This window comes from Bos grunniens, chromosome 9, assembly GCF_055505025.1.
Source record: "Bos grunniens cultivar Pamir isolate PY7600 chromosome 9, Bosgru_T2T1.0, whole genome shotgun sequence".
Classification (NCBI taxonomy): Eukaryota; Metazoa; Chordata; class Mammalia; order Artiodactyla; family Bovidae; genus Bos; species Bos grunniens.
This window is the reverse complement of record NC_141173.1, coordinates 34,661,868-34,685,759: the sequence shown is the minus strand read 5'-3', so window position 1 is coordinate 34,685,759 and position 23,892 is coordinate 34,661,868. Positions and strand designations below refer to the sequence as shown.

General features: G+C 37.5%; 1 protein-coding gene across 1 annotated transcript in view; it reads left to right on the top strand.

Annotated features, from left to right (window-relative positions):
* The first annotated feature begins 3,077 nt into the window (after positions 1-3,077).
* RFX6 (regulatory factor X6) overlaps positions 3,078-23,892 on the top strand; it is a 52,305-nt gene continuing 31,490 nt past the window's right edge. Inside the window, exons 1-6 of the mRNA XM_086317169.1 lie at positions 3,078-3,434; positions 3,697-3,853; positions 6,553-6,676; positions 8,408-8,469; positions 22,055-22,132; positions 23,201-23,228. Of these exons, the coding sequence (XP_086173295.1) occupies positions 3,215-3,434; positions 3,697-3,853; positions 6,553-6,676; positions 8,408-8,469; positions 22,055-22,132; positions 23,201-23,228 (669 nt within the window). The 5' untranslated portion in view covers positions 3,078-3,214. The remainder of the gene's footprint in view (positions 3,435-3,696; positions 3,854-6,552; positions 6,677-8,407; positions 8,470-22,054; positions 22,133-23,200; positions 23,229-23,892) is intronic.

Genomic DNA, 23,892 nt, shown 5'->3' with positions numbered 1-23,892 from the left:
TTCGATGGATGATGCAGGGAACCCAAAGCCAGTGCTCTCTGACAACTTAGAGGGGTGGGATGGGGAGGAAAGTGGGAGGCTTTCAAGAGGGAGGGGGCATATGGATACCTAATGAGGATTCGTGTTGAAGTATGGCAAAAACCATCATAATATTGTAAACTGATTATCCTTTAATTTAAAAAGCTAATAAAAAAAAAAGGAAAAAAAAAAAAAAAACAGGCTTCCAGAAATAGTCCAGCAGATGATGCTTCAGCCTGATCCCACAGAGGAACTTTGGATTATAAACTGCAGCTCGTATTTATCCACCACGAGGTCAATGAGCTAGGCTTTTATTTTCCTTAATCATCAGTCATTGGCTAAGGGCTATCCAGGGGATGTATAAACACTGAGGTACTGGGGCTCTGCCTATGGGCAAAGGTGGTCTGGTAGCCAAGGGCAGTTCCTCCAAAGAAGAGTCTCAGGTGCCTTCAGGTGGTGGGTGGTAGAGCTGGTTACTGGAAACAAAAGGAAGTTGAAGCTGGAGAAAGGGTGGTTCAAAAATGTAAGGGGGACCCAAGAGGATATGAGAAAGCACCCATGGGTCTGCTACAGATTGTTACTATTTCTTCCAGTTTAGAGAGAAAGGAACAGAAAGGTTAAGTGCCCAGAGTCACTAGGAGAATGAGTACCAGTGTATCTGACTCCAAATTCCTTTCCCCTTTAATGTGGTACCTCCAGTTATGAAGATACTCTCATTTGGGAACTTCCAAGAATCTTCTTTCTCGTATATCGCTGGGCTGTTTTATTCAAACAGTAAACTTTTTCAGGTATTCTTTGAGATCTGTAATGCATACAGAATTCTGTATGTGTGTGTATGTGAGTGTATGCATGTGCTTTTATCTTCTGGGAAGAGAATCTATGGCTTATGCAAGTTTCTTAAAGGAATATAAAAAACAAAATGTTTAGAAGCATTATTTTAAAAGATCATTTTCTATATTTACCTATTTTCCTGCCTAGGATTTTTTTTTTTTTACTTGCTCATCAGTCTTATGTCTCTAAGTCATTGTTCTTAGGAGCTCAAATTATGATAATCACAAATGGCAATTTAGGATGATAAAGCTTTTTATTTCCCTTCTCAGAGCACTACTCTTATTGCATCTGAGAGGGATTGGTATGAACTCTTTTTTAAACATTTGATATAATTCAGCATTCAAGTCCTCTTGTCTTAGGCTTTTATTGTTGGAAATGTTTTTATTACTGATTCAATTTCTTTACTTATGATAAGTCTTTCAGGTTTTTATTTCTGACCAGTAGCACACAGAACTTACATATTATTTTGTTAGGGGAAAAGAGTTTACTTAAAAATAAAGCAAAAAATTCACTTGGGGCCTTAAATGGTTTGTGTTTCGCTGATCAATTCAACTGGATAATTGCCAGATATTCACTTAGTGTCCGTATGACATACACACACACATACAACCTGGCCATCAAGTGATATTTTTAAAAAGCTATTTTTAAATCCTAGTAATTTTCCTTGAATGTTTTTCTTCTAATTATGTGATACAAGTGGACAGAGTCTTTCTGTGTACACTTAACCACTAGGACTTCCTTTATAGAGTGAGTCTGAGGGTGTTTCTGTAAAGAAGGGACATTCTAAACTTTAGCATTGTAGGGCTGAGCCCCATGGACTGAGAAAACTCTGAGGCTTTGCAGAGAGGGGGTACTGGGTAGAGGAGACTGATACTGAAGGTTGTAGGGAGTGATGGTGGTATAGACTTAAAGCTTTGGGTGCCTGGATAGATGGATTGCCCCAACCTAGATCCAGGCTCTGGAGGTACCAGAAGAAAATCTCTGACAGAGAAGTGGTGACTTTCCCAAAAGTTATGCTGAAAAATGGGTAAGGGTCAAATACACTCATAATCTTAGCCACTTTGACAAAGTAATACTCTTAGATTGTTTTACTCCTACCTATAATCCACCCTTCAGCCACCCACCACTTTGGGTCCCATTTTGCTTTTTCCATGTTATATTTGGATATAATATAGTTTAATATTGTTAAATTTCAGGAGTGATCTATCTTACTAATGTTCTAAATGAGGATGGCAGGCTGCAGGTTGTGGTGAAAAAGTGTGAATGAAAGCAAGATATTTGCTCTCTCTGGAGAGCACCAAACATATAGATGGTAAGCACAGGGCAATATCTGTCAAAAGAACAGAAGATGGAAGGAAGGAAGGATTCTGTGTCAATGGGGCAACACATAGCCCAAGTCTACTGATTTCTTCTTAAAGAGAGAACAAGATATTTTCCCCCATACACGACTATCTCGGCATTTTAGATTGGAAATGAAATGTGGCAATCTCATTTTTTCATTTCCGCAATGGTCCATTGCACTACCACCAGGTACGAGGGGTGAGGAATCGTCAGGGACACGTTTAAATGACAAAATATGTAGAGACTGGATGCATCTTTTCCTCTAAGCTCAGAGCCAGATCCCCAGAGGGCAGAGAGGCAGGCATTCTGCGCTGGGGAGCAAGGCAGTCTTGCCACTTGTGGGCCGAGATGGCGTCTGTCCCGGTCACTGAGAAGACCCCTCACCACCCCCCGCCCCCCACAGCCCAGGATTACTCTGGGAATAAATCAACCCAGGCCATGTTATGCAAAGACTGAGCGGTGCTCTGAGGTCCCCGTCTTCCGGCCTGGGCGTGCAGATTCAGGGCTGTCCCCTGAAGCATCCTTGATGTCATCTGAGAATAGAGGTGGGGAGAGTTGCTTCTCCCCTCCCTCGGCATCCTCCCCGCCACCCCCGCCACCCCGAGATGACAGTGTCGCTTTCTTGGTTCTTTGGAGAGCTTTGGGTGTGAAAAGTGTCCTCAGTCCCCGCTCAAGATGGGAGAAGAGGAAACAGAGGGAAGGAGATGTGGGGAAAGGGACTTCATTGCTCAGGCTTGACTCGCGCAGGTGAGGAAGTGAGTTCTGAGCAGAGCATCTGTCAGGATGGCAGACAGGTGGAGACAGGCAGTCCCGCCTCGGCCCACCCGGTTCCCTGGGCGGTCAGAGCTGCACCTGGGCCGGGCCTTCCTTCTCCGCGACGCCCGGGGGATCCCGAGCCGCGGCCTCCGTCTCCGCCCCAGCGGCCCCGGGTCCGCAGCCCCGCCCCGCCCCGCCCCGCCCCGGCCTCCCGGCTCCGCTGGGCGCCGGTCGAGCGCCGGGCGCCCAAGTCTCGGCGGCCAGGAGGATGGCCAAGCTCCCGGAGCTGGAAGACGCCTTCCTGCAGGCGCAGGCTTCTCCCCCGGTTTCTCCCGAAGTCCAGGAGTGTTGTGTGCAGCTCCTGGGCAAGGGTTTGCTCGTTTACCCCGAAGAACGGGTGTACCTGGCGGCCGAAGCGCAGCCGGGGCGCGCGCTGGGCAGCGGGGAGAAAGCGGACGACCCGGAGCTGCCCGGGGGAGTTAAATCCGGTGAGTGCTCTGCCCTCCCGGGACGTGACTGGGACTCGGATGTAGTTTTAAAAGGGCCTCCAATAATAAAGATAAACACATCGCAAACGTACATGTGTTTCCCCTAGGAAAATGCTGGTCGAATAGAAATTAAGTCAAAGGGATTTTGTATAACTCCTCCGAACCCCCATAGGCCACCCCGTTTGACCCCAAGATACATTTAGAGCTAATTAATTGATTTTATATTCTGTTTTCCTTTATCATCTTTTCAACTGGCAATCAGAAATGCATTTAAGCAATGGTAACTTTTCCTCCGAAGAAGAGGATGCGGATAATCCAGACAGCAAAACTAAAGCAACCGATCCACACCTCTCACAGAAGAAAACCATCACGCAGATTATGAAGGATAAAAAGAAGCAGACCCAGCTCACCCTGCAGTGGTAAGGCTCCCTCAAGAGTACCTATAACACCTGTTGAATTTTTAAAGTCAGTATATTCAGATTCTTTGCTTTTCTCCATTTGGTTTTCAAACTTTCTTGGAGGAGTTTAAAAGACCAATTAGAAATTCATCCAAAAATTGTTTTCACTGAATGTTTCGTATAGAGACATATCCTGGTACGGGTGAAAAATGATCTGCAATGCAAATAAAAATCATCACTTTGTTCACTATTGGCTAACTTCTTTGTAATTTCTTTGTTGTAGTTTCATTATTGTAATTTCTTTGAATGTAAGCAATAATGAATTTTTAATAACTTATTTGTTCAACATGCAATCAACTCATAAACTTTTATGTTTATAAAACATGAATCTTAAAAATAACTTAAAAAGAGGAAGGATCTTAACATTACCTTTTACTATAGAGCGCAAATTCAAAATTGTGTATCAATTGTGTATCAGTTCAGCCATATGATGAAATATGTTTGAACTAGAAGACATAGATCAATCAGTTAAAATGGTGCTATTAACTTAAATAAATATTCAACTATTTTAAAAGTAGCTTTTATATATGATTTATTACAGTGAATATCACTAATTAGATTTTGTGGAAAATCTTCTAAAACCAAGAGTTTATCAATAGGCTCTCTAAGGTCCTACAGAACCTTTTATAATATTGTTTCAAAAGGAGGAGGAATCTAAAGTAGAAACATAATATTAAACTTCCCTATGTAGGGTAAAGAAATTTCCTCCCAAATAGGATGCAAATAAGTTAAAATGTCTATTTGCTGATAAGTTACACAATCTGTTTATATGTAAAATGTGATCTAAATCTTAGAAAAATACAATAGAAAAATCAGTATCTTAATAAAAACTAGTACATTTTATTTCATTTAAACATTGAATTACAATTTGCATATACTAAATGTTTGTGATTGTGTCCTTAATTCTTCCAAACATTTGAAGTACAACCTTAATATCCTTCTAAAATTATGGCTAATCTATTGAAGTTGATATCTCATTTATTAGTTAAGAATATACTAGAGCAATAAATAATTGAGCTAACTATCTTAAATATTTAGGAAACAGCTATTTTCTTTAGGTTAATTGGGGCAAAAAGGTTTTGACTTCAGATATATTATGAAGGTTTTTTGAATGATCACTTCCATTCAATTTGAGTGAATGGAAACAAATTTGGGTTTTTATTTTATAAATATAAATACATTACAATTAAAGAAAAAAGTCATATCCAAAATTAAGATTGTATTTATGTCTAGGATTAGTCAGTATTTTGAAGACAAAAACAGTGCCAACACCAGGTGAAAAAGTGGACATTATATGTGTCATTTAAATATAGTTTAAATAGTTGAGTATTTCTCAGTAATTTTCATATGTTTTGAGGCTATAAAATGTCATCATTTTTGTTTGAACTTTCCACACTCTCACCCCCTCCCAAAGAGATATATAGTTTTTAAAAAACCTAGTGGAGTTATTCACCTTTTGATAATTTTCCCTTACGATTACAGATTATAGTGGGGATGTTAAAAATTAGAATTAAAAATTAAAGTGAAAAAATCTGCCTGAGTAGCTTCAATTTTCACTCTTAGCTAGGTGTTTGGTTTTATGTATGCAGATTTTACTTGGATTTCCATCTTTCTATGACAAAGGATAAAAGGAACCAAATCCCAGGAAACACATCTTGTAGCTTTCATCTCACGCACCTTGGGAACATGTTAAATCAGAGATCTTGAAGAGTTTCACTCAGTTTTAACCTAAATGTATATTCTATATTGCATTGCTCTTGTATAGTAGTAATTATGATTTTACTGTACATAAAAAGAATGTAAGTAAATTTTAACCATTATTATCTACTGAAAGGGTAGAAGAATTGAGAGTAGAATCCACAAGTTCTGATTTCTTGATGGCTGTTCAGGTATTTGTAACACTTAAATATATGTTATTACATTTATATAAATTGTGTGCAGTTGCAATTGCTGGTATCCAAATTAAGTGGAATTATTTCTAAATTTTCAAAGATTATATGATTATGTTTATAATATAGAACTGAATTTAGTGTCATGTTTGGTGGCATCTATAGAGAATAACATGTTTTGTGAGTACAGGATCTTTTAGGTAATTATAAGTACTGATTACAGCAAAAAAGGGTAGATAGAAATAAATCGGTACTATTTCAAACTTAAAGTTAATGTATTCTTATGTATTTTGCAAATAAATGTGTCACCATACTTCCTCAACTATTCAATGTTCAGAGCCAGTTTGTGAGTGAGTAAGAGATTGTAGGCATTCGCCAACCTGAAGCCTCTCAAGAATGTTATTTTAAAAATCCATCACCTTCAATTTCACTATTCATATTTGGTTATCACAGAGCAAAGCCTGATGAACAGTGAAGATTTACTCAGGAGTAAGGCTTATTCGGGCACATGGACCAGGCAGAAGTGATTTTGTCTTAGCCATGGGTGTTTTAACTGCACTAACAGGTGTTCATTGAGGTTCTTGTTCTTCTAACTTTAATCCTTGTGATTATATTTTCAATATTATCCAGAATAAAAGAAGTCTACTTATGTCTGCTCATGAACACATTTATATAGAGTCTGTGTTCAAAAGGAGCATTAAAACAATGTGAGGGGGAAGGAAAGAAGAAATAAAGAAAAGGTCTGAACTAATTCTTTGCCCTTTTTCTTAGGCTTGAAGAGAACTACATTGTATGTGAAGGAGTTTGCTTACCACGGTGCATCCTTTATGCACACTATTTAGATTTCTGCAGGAAAGAGAAATTAGAGCCAGCCTGCGCGGCCACCTTTGGAAAGGTAAATAACACATTTTGACTATACTGCCTTACAACTAAAGTCATATGAGGCAGACAGTATGGAAACAAACTTAACTGTTCAAGTTTTCTTACAGAATATTAAGAAATCTGTTTGTAAATGAAATCTCTTAAGGACTGCATTTGGAACTACTCTATGTTTAATGTAGATTTTACCTACTATTTGTTTTACCTTGAACTGTAATTCTATATGTTTTAAATATTAGAACCCTGGCTACCAGATTTAATGTGACCTTAAAAGAAGCTTCAGATAAGTTCCATTCCCTTCAAAGAGGGATACATTAAAAAGAATGATATGGCCTGTACTGAGAAGCAAAATTAAGTGGAAATGACAAGTATCTTGTTAATATAATTGGTGATTGCATTTATTCTATCTCATAAACAGTTCTCTTAATTCTCCATTTGCTCTTATGTATATTTATACCCCAAACTCCCGAGACGTTGTGACAGGATTGGTTAAATTTCTCTCCTTTAAAAACATTCCTTTTTACTGAACCTGTGTGGTTAGGATGGGAATCGCTATAACTGATTGCTACTGTATTTACATACATGGGACTCATTTTAAGAATTTGGAAACAGTATCTATCTCTTGAGAAAGTCTTGTTTTTTGAGATTCTTGTCCTGCTCTATTGTCTTAAAAAATCTCAGATATCCCAGAAAAATTGGAACTTTAGATCTCAACTATTACATCTCTTATCAACTGAAATCCAAATTCTAACCTGTAGAGGGACTCATTGTATTAGAAAATAATGATGACTATCGTCTGGCTTCTCAGTTTTTTTTTTTTAATAAAATAATTTATGAATTTATTTTGAAAACTTATCTGTTTACAGCACACAGTATGATAAGGGCATGGTAATCCAGTGATTTTGGTTCCAGCCTAGGCTCTAATTTGTTGGGAGACCTGAAAAGCACTTAACCTCCTGAAAACTCAGTTCACTCATTCTATAAAATGAGGAGGTTGCATAAGACGACTTCTAATATCCATTTTAGCTGTAATATTTTACTAGGCCTCCTTATGATAGTAATTCTTAACTGTTTGGGGCGCCATGAAACACTGAAGATATGATAAGAACTACAGAACCAGTCCTCAAGAAATTGATGCACATTAATGCATAAAGTCTGCCATGGAGTCTTTAGAAGATCATGTCTAGATCTCCTAAGATTCAGGTTAAAAGTGCTGTTTTATGCAGAAGAGATTTTTGTTCATGACTCAAGCACTAATTTTTAGTCAGTTTAGAGAAAAAGAATTTAAAACACTGAAATTTGAAACCAAAGAAAAGAAAAAATTTAAAACACTGCTGTGGAGATCTGGTAAGACAAAGAAAATTTCCATGTCCTTTCAGAGCTGGAGATAGATATTTAATTTGGGTGAATCTCTGCAAAGAATTACTATAAAGAAACTCAAAATTTCCCACAAACTATATAAATAAAGTAATAATTGTTCTAGTAATAATATCAAGCAAGAGCACATATTGGTATAATCTGCTTTGGAAATTGAGAAAAGGGCAATGGAACAATATCATCAAAAAAAAAATACCTCTCTCCCTGTGCAGATGTGTCATTATGTATCAATATGTGTATGACATTATTTTTTCCAGACTAAATATTTACTCAAAGCTCAACATTTGTTTTCTAGAATTAATTGATCATGGGAGGCTTGCAATAGAACCCCACACCTTCTAAAAACTAAAGTAATTGACTTTCTTTTCAGACAATTCGTCAAAAATTTCCCCTCTTGACGACTCGGCGGCTCGGAACAAGAGGCCATTCAAAGTAAGGCACATGAATAAGCACATTTCAGATCTGTACACATGGTACCTTATACATGAGGACTAACACAGTGTGAAACAAGGATTGTCTTTATCGGTGAATAGAACTAGGTATTCTCTTCTTGATAAAGCAGAGAACTGCTTTACTAACTATTAAGACCTAAAAAGAAAAAAATAAATGGATTTTAGAATAATGTTTAAAAAGCTAAATTTACACAGAAAAATCATTTTTTTCTGGTGAAATAATCTTTATTTTATTTTACATTATTATTTAATTTTGGCTGTACAGGATCTTTGTTGCTCTCGGGCTTTTCTCTAGCGAGTGGGGGCTACTCTGCAGCTGTGGTGCACAGGCTTCTCATTGCGGTGGGCTCACTTGTTGCAGAACACAGACTCGAGGGTGCATGGGCTTCAGTAGCTGTGGTTCCTGGGCTCTAAAGCACAGACTCAATAGGTGTAGTGCACAGGCTGTTGCTCCATGTCATGTGGGATCTTCTCAGACCAAGAATCGAACTTGTGTCTCCTGCATGGGCAGGCGGACTCTATACCACTGAGCCACCAGGGAAGTCCTCTGGTGGAATAATCTAAATGAATCATTTTTACAACCTTAAAGCCATGGCTGAAGGTACCAGCATCATGAAAAGGAAATGCAAATGGATGCCTAAGTGACTGGGTGGAATCCACACACTTCCAAAGATCAGGAAGGGGAGGGAGGGATTGAACATGGTCCAGGTTCTTCTTCTGTTTTTTTTTTCCCAGATAATAATTTATTTATATCGCCCTGTTTTCCATTCAAGACAAATGACAGGCACAAATGACTCAATGGAAATATAAATATAAAACGAACAGTCACGTTTTCTCTCTGTTGATAACATTAGCTTTTGCTTATCTCTCGTGACAATCTCTGCAGAACCTTCAGCTACAGGTTCCTGTTCATCCATTATTTCTTTTGTCCACCATTTTTTTTTAGTTTTTCCTTTCCTAATGTCTACAAACATATTCAGATCTCTTCTGTGTTGATAAAAATAAAATTATCTCAAACCTGCTATACTCTTCAATATTGCTGTTATTTTTCTTCTCTTTGCTATTTCTTGAGAGTAGCTATCTGTTCACTTACCTTACCACTGATCACATACCTCTGTCTCGTCCATTTCTTTACCTGGACAAAAACTCAATGGCTCGTTTTTACTGTTGCTGATCTTCCTAGGCACCTGTCTAGAGTTTGAATCCACTGATAATGTCCTCTTAAAATAAATAAATGCATAAAGCTTCCTCTATGGCCTTTCCGTCACACCACTATCAAGTCTTTTTCCCTCTTCTGCCGTTTATTTTCCAGTTTATCCAGTGTCTCTTTCTGCCCTAACATCTAGTCCAGCGTAGTCCAAAAAAATATAATGCGACCACATATTTAATTCAAAATTTTCTAGAAGCCACGTTAAAAAAGTAAGATGAGACAGATGAGATTGATTTTAATATTTTTTTAAGCCAACATATCCAAAACATGATAATTTGACCATACAAAAAATAAAATTATTGATGAGATATTTTACATTCTTTCTTTTCTACCAGTGTTTGAGATCCCATGTGTATTTTATAGCTACACTACATAGCAATTCAGACTAGTCACATTTCAGATGGCTCAGTAATAGACATGTGATCTGTGGTATTCTCTTGGCTAGCTCAGCCTTAGTCATTTGCCGAAAAAATAGATCCTATTTTATTATGAATTCTCTTGAATCTGTGTCTCTCTCCATTCATACTTTCAAAACCTGACCTTGACCCTGTCTTTCTAATCTGTTCAGTACAGTTCTCATCTTGACCTTGTGAAGTTCAGATTCAATCTTTTCTCTGTCATCCTCAGACACTTTCACCTGCTCTTGACAAACTTTTCTAACCTCGACATTAAAGGCCCATTACGATTTAGTGCCAAACCATTTTCTTACCTTATTATCTGCTCCTCACTTTTCAGCATGCAGCCTGTGCTCTCACCAGTTTATTGATCACTTAGTTCCGTTTGCTTCCCTCTCAACTGCCACTGTTTTGTTCTTGCTGTCTTCCTCCATGGAAGATCTCCTTTTCCCTAGAAGGGAACGGAACCCCTATCCATTTAAAAGAATGTCTCCTGAACTTCCTCTTCTTTTGAATCTTTTCTTTGCCTCTTGACATTTTGTAGGCTTTTTCTTTGCACCCTCATGGGAGAAGGCAATGGCACCCCACTCCAGTACTCTTGCCTGGAAAATCCCATGGATGGAGGAGCCTGGTGGGCTGCAGCCCATGAAGTCGCTAAGAGTCGGACATGACTGAGTGACTTGACTTTCACTTTTCACTTTCATGCATTGGAGAAGGAAATGGCAACCCACTCCAGTATTCTTGCCTGGAGAATCCCAGGGACAGGGGAGCCTGGTGGGCTGCCGTCTATGGGGTTGCACAGAGTCGGACACAACTGAAGTGATTTAGCAGCAGCAGCAGTTTTTGATACCTATCCTAGTGGGAAATTAACTTATCTCCTCCTCTCAAAAGATAGTGTTTTGAAGATAGAGACTTTGTCTCACCCATTCTTGTATTCTTCCTGTGGTCTGCTATGTAATAGATTGGACTCCCCTGGTGAAAGTGAAAGTTGCTCAGTCGTGTCCGACTCTTTGCAACCCCATGGACTATTCGGTCCATGGAATTCTCCAGGCCAGAATACTGGAATTGGTAGTATTCTCCTTCTTCAGGGGATCTTCAAGCCTGGGATTGAACCCAGATCTTCCGCATTGTAGGTGGATTCCTTACCAGCTGAGCCACAAGAGAAGCCCAGGATTTCCTTGCTGGATCAGTGGTAAGGAATCCACTGGCCAATGCAGGAGATGTGGGTTTGATCCCTGGGTTGGGTAGACCCCTCAGAGAAGGAAATAGTGACCCACTTGAGTATACTTTCCTGGGAAATCCCATGGACAGAGGAGTCTGGTGGGCTACAGTTGAAGGGGTAGCAGAAGAGTCGGACACAACTTAGCAACAAAACAAAAACAATATAATAGATTATCAATTAATATCTATTTCACTGATTCCTGTTAATGTTAATAGTATTGTGACCTGAGAAATGAAATGCCAGATTGAAAAAGACAAAGTTGGCTCATTCCTTCTAACCAAATCAGCTTTTTTTCAAAGTTGAATCAGTTTAACTGGCTAATTTCTACTGAATTTGATTCCTGCTGAACTGTGTAGGGAGATAAAAGATTAAATAGTGTTTGAGGTAAATAGACAGTGGAAAAAGAGGCTAAGCAATGCAGAGAAATCCTCTTCACGGGGTCTACAAGAGGACAAGCAGGCAGGCTGCAGAGAAAGTCAATTAATCCTAGAAGGAGCCTTTAGGATTAGGAATGAATCATTAACCTTGTCCATTGTGACAGTGAGGCTCCCGTGTGTAGGTTTATGTTGTAAAACAATATGTAGTGACTTCAGGGAGTTTGTTTGGTATCGAACAGCTGATGCCCAAGAGCATAGCATTAACAATTTGAATTTGTTCCTACTTTGCTGATATGCCATTTGCTTTTTATAAATTGCATATTATACTTTTGGTACTTGATATCATGGGGACATTTTTTTCTTTGTATCAGCTAAGTATGTTGAAAGATATGGCAAGCTGTAGAGTTTGTATATTTTGTCATTGTTCATATTTTGATGTAATTATTCTTAGTGAGATGATTTTCCTGACTTTTTCATTTCCAAGAAATACTCTTAGACTTTTTTTTAATCTTAGAAGATAATATATCAAGAGGTAGAGTCACCTAGTGGTCAGGATTATGAGGTTTAAAGTTGAACAAATCTGAGCTTTAATCCCATATTCCCATATATAACTGGGTGAGTTGTTCAGCTTTTTATCAAGAAATTGGCTATGCCATTAGCTATTGGATTTGGTATGAGAATTAAATGAAAAAAGTATAGAAATGAATGGAGACATGAATATGCTTTCAACCTTGCTATCCTTAATAGTAAAGAATTATTATTAATAGTAATATGAAATTAATAATATATTATTCACAGTGCATCCAAAAATCAGCAATGCAACTAAAAGTTATTACTTATCGAGCACTACACACACATGCACACATACACACTCACTCTCTAATCTTTACGATGACAATACAAGATTGGAATTACTGTGTTTTGCAAAGGAGGAAACTGCAGTTCAAAGATCACTGACTTGCCCAAGGCTATGTAGGTACTATAACATAAAAATGTTGGCATTTAAATCAACGTTTATTTGGCTCTAAAGTTTGTGCTTTAACAACTGATAAAATTTCTTCTCTCCAATATGTCATATCAAAAAGTTGTATAATTGAACTTTTGAGATTTTGAGGTATACATTTTATTTATTTTTTCTGATATAGCAGTTGTAAATGTTCATTAATATATTAGACTCTTCTTCAAAGAGCTAACAACATTTCTCAAGCATCAACATAAGGCATTTAAAATTATTTTATATTTATTTAGACATATTTTTGTTTTCTATAAAAGCAAATTTGTAGCACAAACAGTTTTACATTCTGCTTTGAATTTTTGTCCAAAATTTCTCTATGTTGGCATATTATCTTTACAATGATCGTTTCTACTGGCTGTTTAATATTTCAAAAATTTGCCTTTTATGAAAAAATATTTTTATGTGTTTGGAAATGTGAAAAATTGATGAAACAAATATAAATGAAGAAGTAAGCATGTTTTGGAGAAACAAGATTTATAATTTCTCCCAATTTTACTAGTAATTTTGGAAAACTTTTTGTTGTCATTTTTATAATAGTGCCCAGAATGTATAATCACTAAATATCTATTAAATTATTTCTAACATATGAATAAATTTAGTATTAATTTATTTATAAGTAAATAAATAATAAACACAGTCCTCCATCCTTCCATTCACTCTCACCATCTCCTTCCTGCCAAGGAAACTAACAATCCCAATGGCAGTTTCTGCATGTTCTCAATACCAGTATAAAAACTGACTTTGCTTTTGAGGTTTTTTTCTCTCTTCTCTTTGATTCACCACCAATGTCAATAATATACTTTGATTTTCTTTCCTGTGCAAAATTTTTAAATTTAGATTTTGAATAAATAGAAATGGATCAAAATTCTATAGGTACAAAGAATGTTTAATGAAAAGTAATTTCTGCCTATTTTATATCATGAAAGTATTATTTTGAATATAGTATATTATGGATTTTTATTGATGTACAAAGCATGGTGCTAAAGAGTTTTAGACAATAGTAAAATAGGGTACATACTGTCAAAAAACTTTCACTATTAATATTCATGTATTCAGTAAACATTTTACTTTGTGTCCTGGTGCTGACTAAGCCCTAGAGATACAATGATTAGCAAAAGAGTCTGTGTCCCACCCTTGCTCAAAACCGCTCAGCAGGATAAGGGAAAAGACAGGGGAACCCACTGAGCAGATTTCATGAGACTTCATGCACACAGTAAACTGTTTGATTTGAAGTTACATTTTAATTTCTTGTAGACTTTGATCAGTCAAATCTCGGTTTTCAGACATGACAGATAAAAGCTATTATCTTATTTATTAGTAGTGATTTAGTGGGTTAATAAAACTGATATGGCAGCTGCTCTTATCATAGTAAGTTATTGCAAGGCCCTGAACAGCTTAATCCCATCATTTCCTTATCAGTTATCATTTGTCTAATGTAAACTAACATCAGGGCTACTAGCTCAGTGGGAACATATGTTTCAGGAATTCTATATAATGACAAAATGGAAAAGAAGACTTATAGGTGTAGGTATAAACTGATCATCAAATGAAGGAAAGTATTGGACACAAAGTAAATATTTTAGTACTAAAAAGAGGAGCAATAATTTCATTTGTCCTAGTAAAATATAACGCACTCACTTTAAAATGTGGACATAAAAATTAATGAATAATTTTTCACCATTCCTAAAATGTAAATGATGTCTGTCACCTGATACAAGGCAAAGGACAGTTGATGCTAATGAATGAACACAATTTTGTTAATCACAAGGACTACTTGTATTATGCAAATGTTTTATTAGCTAAATTAGGTAATCATACCCAGGATTCTTAAGCAGTCATCATATATCTTTTAGGATAAAAATGGATAAAAATCATATAGGGAGAAAGAACTGTGAAATATTTGGAAATAGAGTAACCTACAGGATAGGCATTGTCTATTGGTATATAAGTTAAAAAAACTATTTATCCCATAGTGAGGCAAACCTCACTTTTTTATTCAACATTTACCTGTATGTATTCTGATTATGTTAGAATATTTCTGGCAAATATTTCCTAGCAAGATTTATTTTAGGGTAATATTTTAACAACAAATAATGATATAAAATGTTGCAAGTGAGATGAAAAAATTCACATATGTTTTGTTTGAAATTACTCTCCCTTGTTTATGAGTTTTATCTTCAGCTGTTAGGAAGACAGAGAGCTGCTCAATTATCTCTCTCAAAGACACTAAATCATCACTCAGATGATAATACGTTCCTAGTTAGACTAAAAGGAAGATTAAAGGGGAAAGATTATTTTACTGGCACTAGAAGAAACTGGATATGAAGTGTGCTAAAGCATTACAATGGTCATTGCAAAATATTGAGATTTATATTTCTAGCAATTTCTAGCCTTTTCACCTAAATACACTGACTGCCATGTCCTTTATATACATTGTTCAGATATACAACTTTTGTTCAACTCCAAAATTTTACCAGTAACCTGAAAAGGCACAGTCTTAGAAAGCAGTTATTGAAAACTATTGGCTTTAAGAAAATGTGTGTTTTATCAGTTTCTAGATTTCTAGCAGAAAACATTGACTGGTCCAATAAATGAGGATTTTTCTATACATTAATTTCTAAAGGGGAATACAATGAAGGGAAAGATAAAATTCCCTTCCTCTAAATCTTACTGGTCAGTAGGAGAGAGAAGCTGTGTGTGCTCATACCAGTAGTACGAGATACAAAGCTACATGGGATAACTGACCAAGAGTTCGAAGGACAGAGAAATTAATTTTACCTAAGATACCGTGCAAAACTTGCTTGAATCATGGATAACAAGTGAGGACGTGTAGGAAGAAGGCATTCCCAGAGCAGAGCTCAACAAGATAAAAGCACGAAGGGAGGAAAGCACACATTGTTTAAGGAAAGCAAGGAACTCAAAAGAGAGAAATTGTCTTTATTATTATTCAGTATAAATAGTTACTACCTATTAAGCGACTATTACATGTAAAGAACTTTATGTATACTTCACCTTGAATTTCCACAGCAGCCTGCAAGTAAAGTAATATTTATTTTACTTTACTTTATAGGTAAACTATATATTCAATAAATGTAATAGTTTATTATTATTATTATTATTCACAAAAGTGAAAGTGAAGCCTCTCAGTTGTGTCTGACTCTTTGCGACCCCATGGACTGTAGCCTACGAGGCTCCTCCATCCATGGGATTCTCCAGGCAAGAATACTAGAGTGGGTTGCCATTTCCTTCTCCAAGAGATCTTCCCGACCCAGGGATTGAACCCGGGTCTCCCTAAATCATTCAGTACTTGTGGTAGAGTTAAAGGAATTAGTCAATTTCCTCACGTCACATTAGACAAGAGATTTTAAAATCTCTATCAAATTTTAAATTGTGCTGTGTTTAAGTGTATGATACTGTATGCATGCCCTTTATTAACAAATTCTTGTTTTTAACATTTTCTTTATGATATATTGTTATTTTTAACTTTTTTCATGTGATGAATTTATTTATTCAACAAATGTTTATTACCTTTATAGGGAGCTTATATTCTAGAGGGTATGTTTGTTTACATATAGAATTTCAAATATGAAACATTCAGACCAATGGTATTGTTCTTAATGATTCAAGTTAGCTATTAATTCTTAATGATTAATGCTGAAGTTGGAGAGGGAATGTGTCTGCTGAGTGCAAGCATGTTTGAACTATATTTCATCTAAGAATTTCTAATTATAAATTAAATTAAGATGCAGTGTAATTTTGTATCATGAGTATGGAGGGAACATGATCTCACAGAGAGTGCTCTGTGGAGCTTCGGGTTTGAATTTTGTCTTCAAACTCATAACCTTTCACACAACTCATTCAAAAAAATCACATAACCTTTTTGAACTTTGCTTTGAAATGGAAATATTACTTTATCTGCAGGCTGCTGTGGAATTTTGAGGTGAAGTATAGGTAAAATTCTTTACATGTAATAGTTGCTCAATAAGTGGTAACTGTTTATACTGGTATTGACTATCACCTGCTTCAGTTTTAACACATGTTAGTTTGCAATTCTTTCTTTGCATGCTTCCCCCCGCCCCACAAGACTACCCACTCCCCCAGGGCGGAAACCCTCATCAGTATCTTTTTGAATCGTTAGCTCCTAGCACACAGTAAGCCTTGGATACATGTTTGAAAGAGTGTTCACTCTTTCACTAGTTCCTTGTTGGCCAGCATATTTATAAGGTTGTGCTCATATAACATGCTCAAGTACATCAACATGTCTCAATTATGAGACATTGCTAATGAGAAAAGGGCTGGCTGCTTCTCCCTTCTAGAGTGGAAAATTGCTGACCAATTACCTTCTTCAGGTGTCAATGTATATCTGGTTGATGGTGTCATTTATATGTGACCTATGAATAAAATACATTACTTAAAAGATTTTTTTTTAGATATAACATCTTGATTCTCATTGTAGGTGGAGGTATTAAATACTTCTATTTTTAAGGATGTGTGTGTGCTTAGTTGCTCAGTTGTGTCCGACTCTTTGCGACCCCATGGACTGTAGTGAGCCAGGCTCCTCTGTCCATGGGGATTCTCCAGGCAAGAATACTGGAGTGAGTTGCCATGCCCTCTTCCAGGAGATCTTCCTGACCCAGGGATCGAACCCAGGTCTCCCGCATTGCAGGTGGATTTTTTACCATCTGAGCAACCAGGGAAACCCATTTTTAAAGATATTCTGTCTTAATGACGAGAAGGGAGGAAGCAAAATAATAGCTGTTTTATAAAAATAAGGAACAAATGAATTGTGTAATAAAAATATCCTTTCCTTAAAAATATAAAGTAAAAAAAGAATTACAAATCCGTTAGTATTTTGGGGGGTCCTAAAGGATGTTGCAATTTTTACAAAAAGTGATCATCAAGTGATATTTTTAAATGGAAGTAAAGTTTGCCTAAGGGTTTTTCAGTGTGGTCACTGCTCTGTGACTGGCAGGCAGCTGGGCTCAAGAAGCCATGAACCAGGGTGAAATGCAGAAACATATAGGTTCCTGGTTGATTATCCAGGTCTGGTTTTTAATCATTGTGTTGACAGCTCACACGGTGGTCAGGATACAGTGTGCCAGCTAATATTTGCTGAACTCATGGTTATCCCTTTGATTTGTCTTACAAATGTTGTCTACCACATGTGAAGGCAAGTAGTTTCTTCTCAGTTTACATGGCAAAACATTTCATCATGGTGTAATATTACTTACATGTTGAAAAAAGGATTATAAATGAGAAACAAGAAGATCAAATTATATAAAAGAATGAGTGCTGAGTGCTAAGTTGCTTCCATTATGTCTGATTCTTTGTGACCCTATGGACTGTAGCATCCCAGGTTCCCTGTCCATGGGATTCTCTAAGCAAGACTACTAACTAGAGTGGGTTGCTATGTTCTTCTCCAGGGCATCTTCCCAACCCGGGGACTGAACCCATGTCTCTTAGTCTCCTGCATTGACAGGGGGATTTTTTTTTACCACTAGCACCACCTGGAAGATCAATCAGCTTTAAACCAATGCTTACTATGTATTGCTTCAGACAGTGGCTACAATGATGTTTGTATTAATTCATTTTTAATTGGAGTATAATTGATTTACAATGCTGTGTTAGTGAAGTTATTTGAACTGTGGCATCTATAGAGCAAAGAGCAAGCTTTGCAAAAGATCGTGAAATTGCAGTTTATTTTCACTGTAATAGTTTCTCTTGTTCTCAGGCATCTCTTGCTTTATTTAACCCAATACAAAGTCATTTTCTTTTGGTATCTTAGTTCTAAAACCTAATAAAAGAAAAATAGTTATAATTATTTCAGACTTATGTTCACTAATCCTAATATGCTTGGCTGAATGTCATCTAAATATGTCCATTTGTTATGGTTTTTAGGTATTTACCTTATTATTTTCTATTACTATAGCTGATTTTGGTAATGTCTTTATCTATGATTTAAATAGTTTTCTTCTTTTAGCTTCTAATTAGAGACAAATGAACTCAAAATTTTGGAGTTTGCTTAAGTTTCATATTTCCTTCATTTCTCTCTTTGTCCCAATATACCATAGAGGTGCTTTTCCCTTATCTACCAGAGGGTTATTTTCTTACTGTAAAAATGGAGCTTATTCTCTTTAGGTTAATAGACTGATTTTGTTTTTCTTCCAAAACTGAAGGCTTGAACACTTATTCCAAGTCTGCTACACTCATAAAATATCTTCACTACCTTGATCAAATAGAACAGCTCTTTCTGAAGCATTTCTTATTATAATTATGTATTTTTTTCATATTTAGAAACACTTTCTTTTTCATCTCAAATGGCCCAGCGTCATTAGAGGCATCTTCTCTACCATCATACTGCCCTTGAAACCTAATGGGTGAGAAGCCATCTCTGGGACTCACATTTACAGAGGGCTCTGTTTCTGCCCTCTTTCAGCTGGTCTCCTCAGGAGACAAGGAATTCACAGCCCACATGGATGTGCCCACCTGGAGACCACATGCCCCTTCCAGCCCACATTTTAAGTCCATGGGGCCCAAGAACTCCAAACGGCCTCAGGCCTGCCTCCTGGGCCTATGTAGGCCTCTTCCTTCATCCATCCTCAAGAGACATAGACCTCCTGGGCTGCTCGGGGGCACCTGTTCAGGTGTGTGTGAGGGTGGAACTTGGATGTGGAGGTTGGAGTGGTCTCGAGCAGCCCCTCACAGTGAACAGAGGAGCAGAGGCTGGGGGAGAAGTGAGGTGGGGATGGCTCTTCTCACACCACCATGTTTCCTCATGGAACTTCAGGAGGCCAGGCATTCTACGTTCAGACCTACCTGCCAGATCATTATGGCGGTATGCTGTCACGACAGGACAGGGACATTTTGTTTCACAGTGTGTTCACTCGATTTATCTATTTTAAGTAATTAGGTATAAGGCCTGTGGGCCTCCATTTGTACTCTTGTCCTGAGACTTGAAAACATTTAAGGTTAGAGTTGCTCTGCCAAGTCCCATCTTTATTATTGAGGTCAGCAAAGGGGCCTTGAAACATAGATCCTCCATTGTCTTCTCCACTTCAAACTCAGATGGCAATGCTAAGAAATGAATTTTTTAAATATGATTACACTGAAGTCTACTGGAAGCCCCCTTATCCTTTTATTTCATTCCTTCCCTAATTTTAGATGAATGCAAATTGAAATGGTAGATAACCAAATATTTGATGGTGCTATATGGTAGGCAGAGAAGGGAAGGGAAAGTGAAGGCAGAAATGAGCAAACTTTGGCCACCCTCACTAAATACCCGCTGTCCAGCTGGTGTTTGTGGCCCGTGTGTAGCATTTGTACTTGAGTGTAAAGTAAGTCAGGATTCTGCAGTTGAGGAGAATGGGGTACAACTTGAGATTCCATGGGATGCTACATTTGCCTGTGTCTCCAGTTCCATGGAGAAGGCAATGGCACCCCAGTCCAGTACTCTTGCCTGGAAAATCCCATGGATGGAGGAGCCTGGTGCACTGCAGTCCATGAGGTCGCTAAGAGTCACACACGACTGAGCGACTTCACTTTCACTTTTCACTTTCATGCATTGGAGAAGGAAATGGCAACCCACTCCAGTGTTCTTGCCTGGAGAATCCCAGGGATGGTGGAGCCTGTTGGGCTGCCGTCTATGGGGTCGCACAGAGTCGGACACGACTGAAGCGACTTAGCAGCAGCAGCAGCCGGTTCCATAGAGACACTGATAACAAACTGTTCACACTGTTAATTCCATGTTTCATATTTCCACTGATTCATCACATAGTTGTTTTCTCCCCATTGTTGCACAAAAACTTGAAGTGAAAATGACAGTGAATTGGGCTTTTCACTCCTCCTGAGGAAAATAACTTTTAAAGGGTCATATGCTTTTGTACATATTCTTATACATGACATCATTGTCTTCCCCACACATAAAGTCATATTCTTCTCCATTCAATAAATGTACTACGAAGAGGACCCACTGTTTTCTGTTTCAGTTGACCACATTCAAATTGAACCAAGCAATTTGTAGATCGTTACACTGGATATACTTAGAGCCAGTGTCTACATTTACAAATTTAAGTGCCTACAGTTAAATGCCTGCAATTACATTTTTTTTTCTTTTTATGCCTTTTGAAACCTAATTTTTTAGAGGTTTGAGGGGATTGGCAGTAGATGATTTTCCTTCTTTTTCAAGCTTAGAGCCAGAAATAGGACCATAAGTTGGGTTCAGTTCAGTTCAGTTCAGTTCAGTCACTCAGTCATGTCCGACTCTTTGCAACCCTATGAATCACAGCACGCCAGGCCCCATCACCAACTCCCGGAGTTCACTCAAACTCATGTCCATCGAGTCAGCGATGCCATCCAGCCATCTCATCCTCTGTCGTCCCCTTCTCCTTCTGCCCTCAATCCCTCCCAGCATCAGGGTCCTTTCCAATGAGTCAACTCTTCGCATGAGGTGGCCAAAAGTACTGGAGTTTCAGCTCCCAGCATCAGTCCTTTCAGTGAACACCCAGGACTGATCTCCTTTAGGATGGACTGGTTGGGTCTCCTTGCAGTCCAAGGGACTCTCAAGAGTCCTCTCCAACACCACAGTTCAAAAGCATCAATTCTTCAGCACTCAACTTTCTTCACAGTCCAACTCTCACATCCATACATGACCACTGGAAAAACCATAGCCTTGACTAGACGGACCTTTGTTGGCAAAGTAATGTCGCTGCTTTTCAATATGCTATCTAGGTTGGAAATAACTTTCCTTCCAAGGAGTAAGCGTTTTATAATAATCATGGCTGCAATCACCATCTGCAGTGATTTTGGAGCCCCCCAAAATAAAGTCTGACACTGTTTCCACTGTTTCCCCATCTATTTCCCATGAAGTGATGGGGCCAGATGCCATGATCTTCATTTTCTGAATGTTGAGCTTTAAGCCAACTTTTTCACTCTCCTCTTTCACTTTCATCAAGAGGCTTTTTAGTTCCTCTTCACTTTCTGCCATAAGGGTAGTGTCATCTACGTATCTGAGGTTATTGATATTTCTCCCGGCAGTCTTGATTCCAGCTTGTGCTTCTTCCAGCCCAGCATTTCTCATGATGTACTCTGCATAGAAGTTAAATAAGCAGGGTGATGTACTCCTCTTTCTATTTAGAACCAGTCTGTTGTTCCATGTCCAGTTCTAACAATTGCTTCCTGATAGTTACTGTTAAAGAAGGATTAAACACATTAAGATGTTACTTGAAAAAAGTCATGAGAGGAAGATGATGATCAAGCGACTGCAGTTCTTATCTGTGATTCACTTCAATTCTACTTTAGTTTTCCACTTCAAAAAACTATATTAACACAGAGCTGGTTCTTGTTCTAGGTATCATTATTATGGGATTGGCATCAAAGAGAGTAGTGCATATTACCACTCCGTTTATTCTGGAAAAGGCCTGACAAGGTAGAGTCCTGCTATCTTCAAGACAAGTTCTCTGAATGTCTTTAAATAATATATATTGAATAAAATGACTTGCTAACTTTGCTTATTGAAATGTTTTCCTTTAAGCATCAGACCTTAATTTTAACTTTGTACGGACACTTACAGTGACTGGGCAATTTATATAATTTGCAGTCATTAATGAGAAATTACTGGTGAGCCAGGTGTCCCAGAGAGATGTAAAAGAGAAACCAGGGAAGCAGAATTACTTTTAAATTAATATTTGCTTCTAAGGCTAAATTGATTTTCAAGCTAGATTCAATAAAATAAAGGCAGAAAATGTATTTTTTTCTATGTGATAACCTGCTTTAAAGATGCTTTGGCCAGTATCTTATGAGAATGAAAAGCTTATTCATCTCTAGTCACATATGCTCTGATATACCAGCTTACTTTAGTATGATAAAGCTTCTGACCCCAGCTACTGAGTCTCTGTGAAGGAAAAAATACAAATGAATATAAAGAACATGTTGCTCTAATCTGCCATCAACTCTCAGGAGGATGTTATTGACAAGTAAGGTGGCATTGAATGAAACCAGTGATAATATGCAATTATTATTTTTTAAAAATTAGAACTCCAAACGATTAGATCTGCATCCGAAATTTCTTTATGGTATGATTTACCAAGAACTGCTCTTAACTCTTAAAAGAATGATTTATTTTTAAAAGTAAGATATCTTGTGGAAAAGCAAATAACTTTAGTCACCTAAGTCATACTAAGATGAAACTCAGATACTATAGAGAACATTATGGCAGCTTATTAACCACTGCTTGCTGTGAAGTGAAAATACAGGCTAGAACACACAAATGCTTCGTATTATGTGCCTTCCTTGTCTCAATTCTTACCTGACTGCTCAATATCCTTTATTCTGCTTTCCCTTAGAGGCTTGGGTCCCTTTGAAAATCAAACACATTTCTCTAGATTTATTTCACTAGTTGTGGTGTAGTTACTGCTTTTGTAGGTCCTCTGCATTTCCTTGATAGCTATAACTGTATATGTATTTTTAATTACTGAAAAATGTTCTTATTTTTAAGGTTTTCTGGAAGCAAGCTGAAGAATGAGGTAAGAATTATTTTCATTTATATTATATATCGCTATAACATGTATTACAAGCTTAACAATAGGGTTATTCATCCTTATTAGCAAATATAGAAATAAATGTTATTTATTAAGAGTCCCTTGAATGGCTGAGCACTTCAGACAGAGTTAAATTAGATTTGGGGCAATTAACGATTCTTTACATGGACCTACTGAACCTCCAATTAACCTAGCAGGGGGAATTTTTCAATTATTCTCACCTAGTATTAGATACTAGAAAGAGTATTTTTTAAAAGACCACCATTGATCCAAAAAATTTTTATTTAAATTTTAAAAAGCCTAAAGCTGAGGATATGGAAAAAACTGGTGTTTGGAGTATATATACCTATTTAGACAAAACCTTTAATAGTTGTCAAGAACCCAAATGTTATGCTGTGATGTTTTACCGTGTATGTGTGTGATGTTGCTTCTCTCTTCTGCACTGGGGGTGATGGCAGGGTGTGGCAGAGGTGGGAGGTAAGGAGAAAGGGCCCACCACACACACAGCACACACTTTCTCACCCAACACACACTTTCTCTGTAGACTCCCCTCCCCCTTCTCACTCCCAACCAAAGAACAGGTCAACAAACTGACTTTATCTAAATGACTTAAACTACCATTAGAGACTGCATGGCTAATTAGGCACAT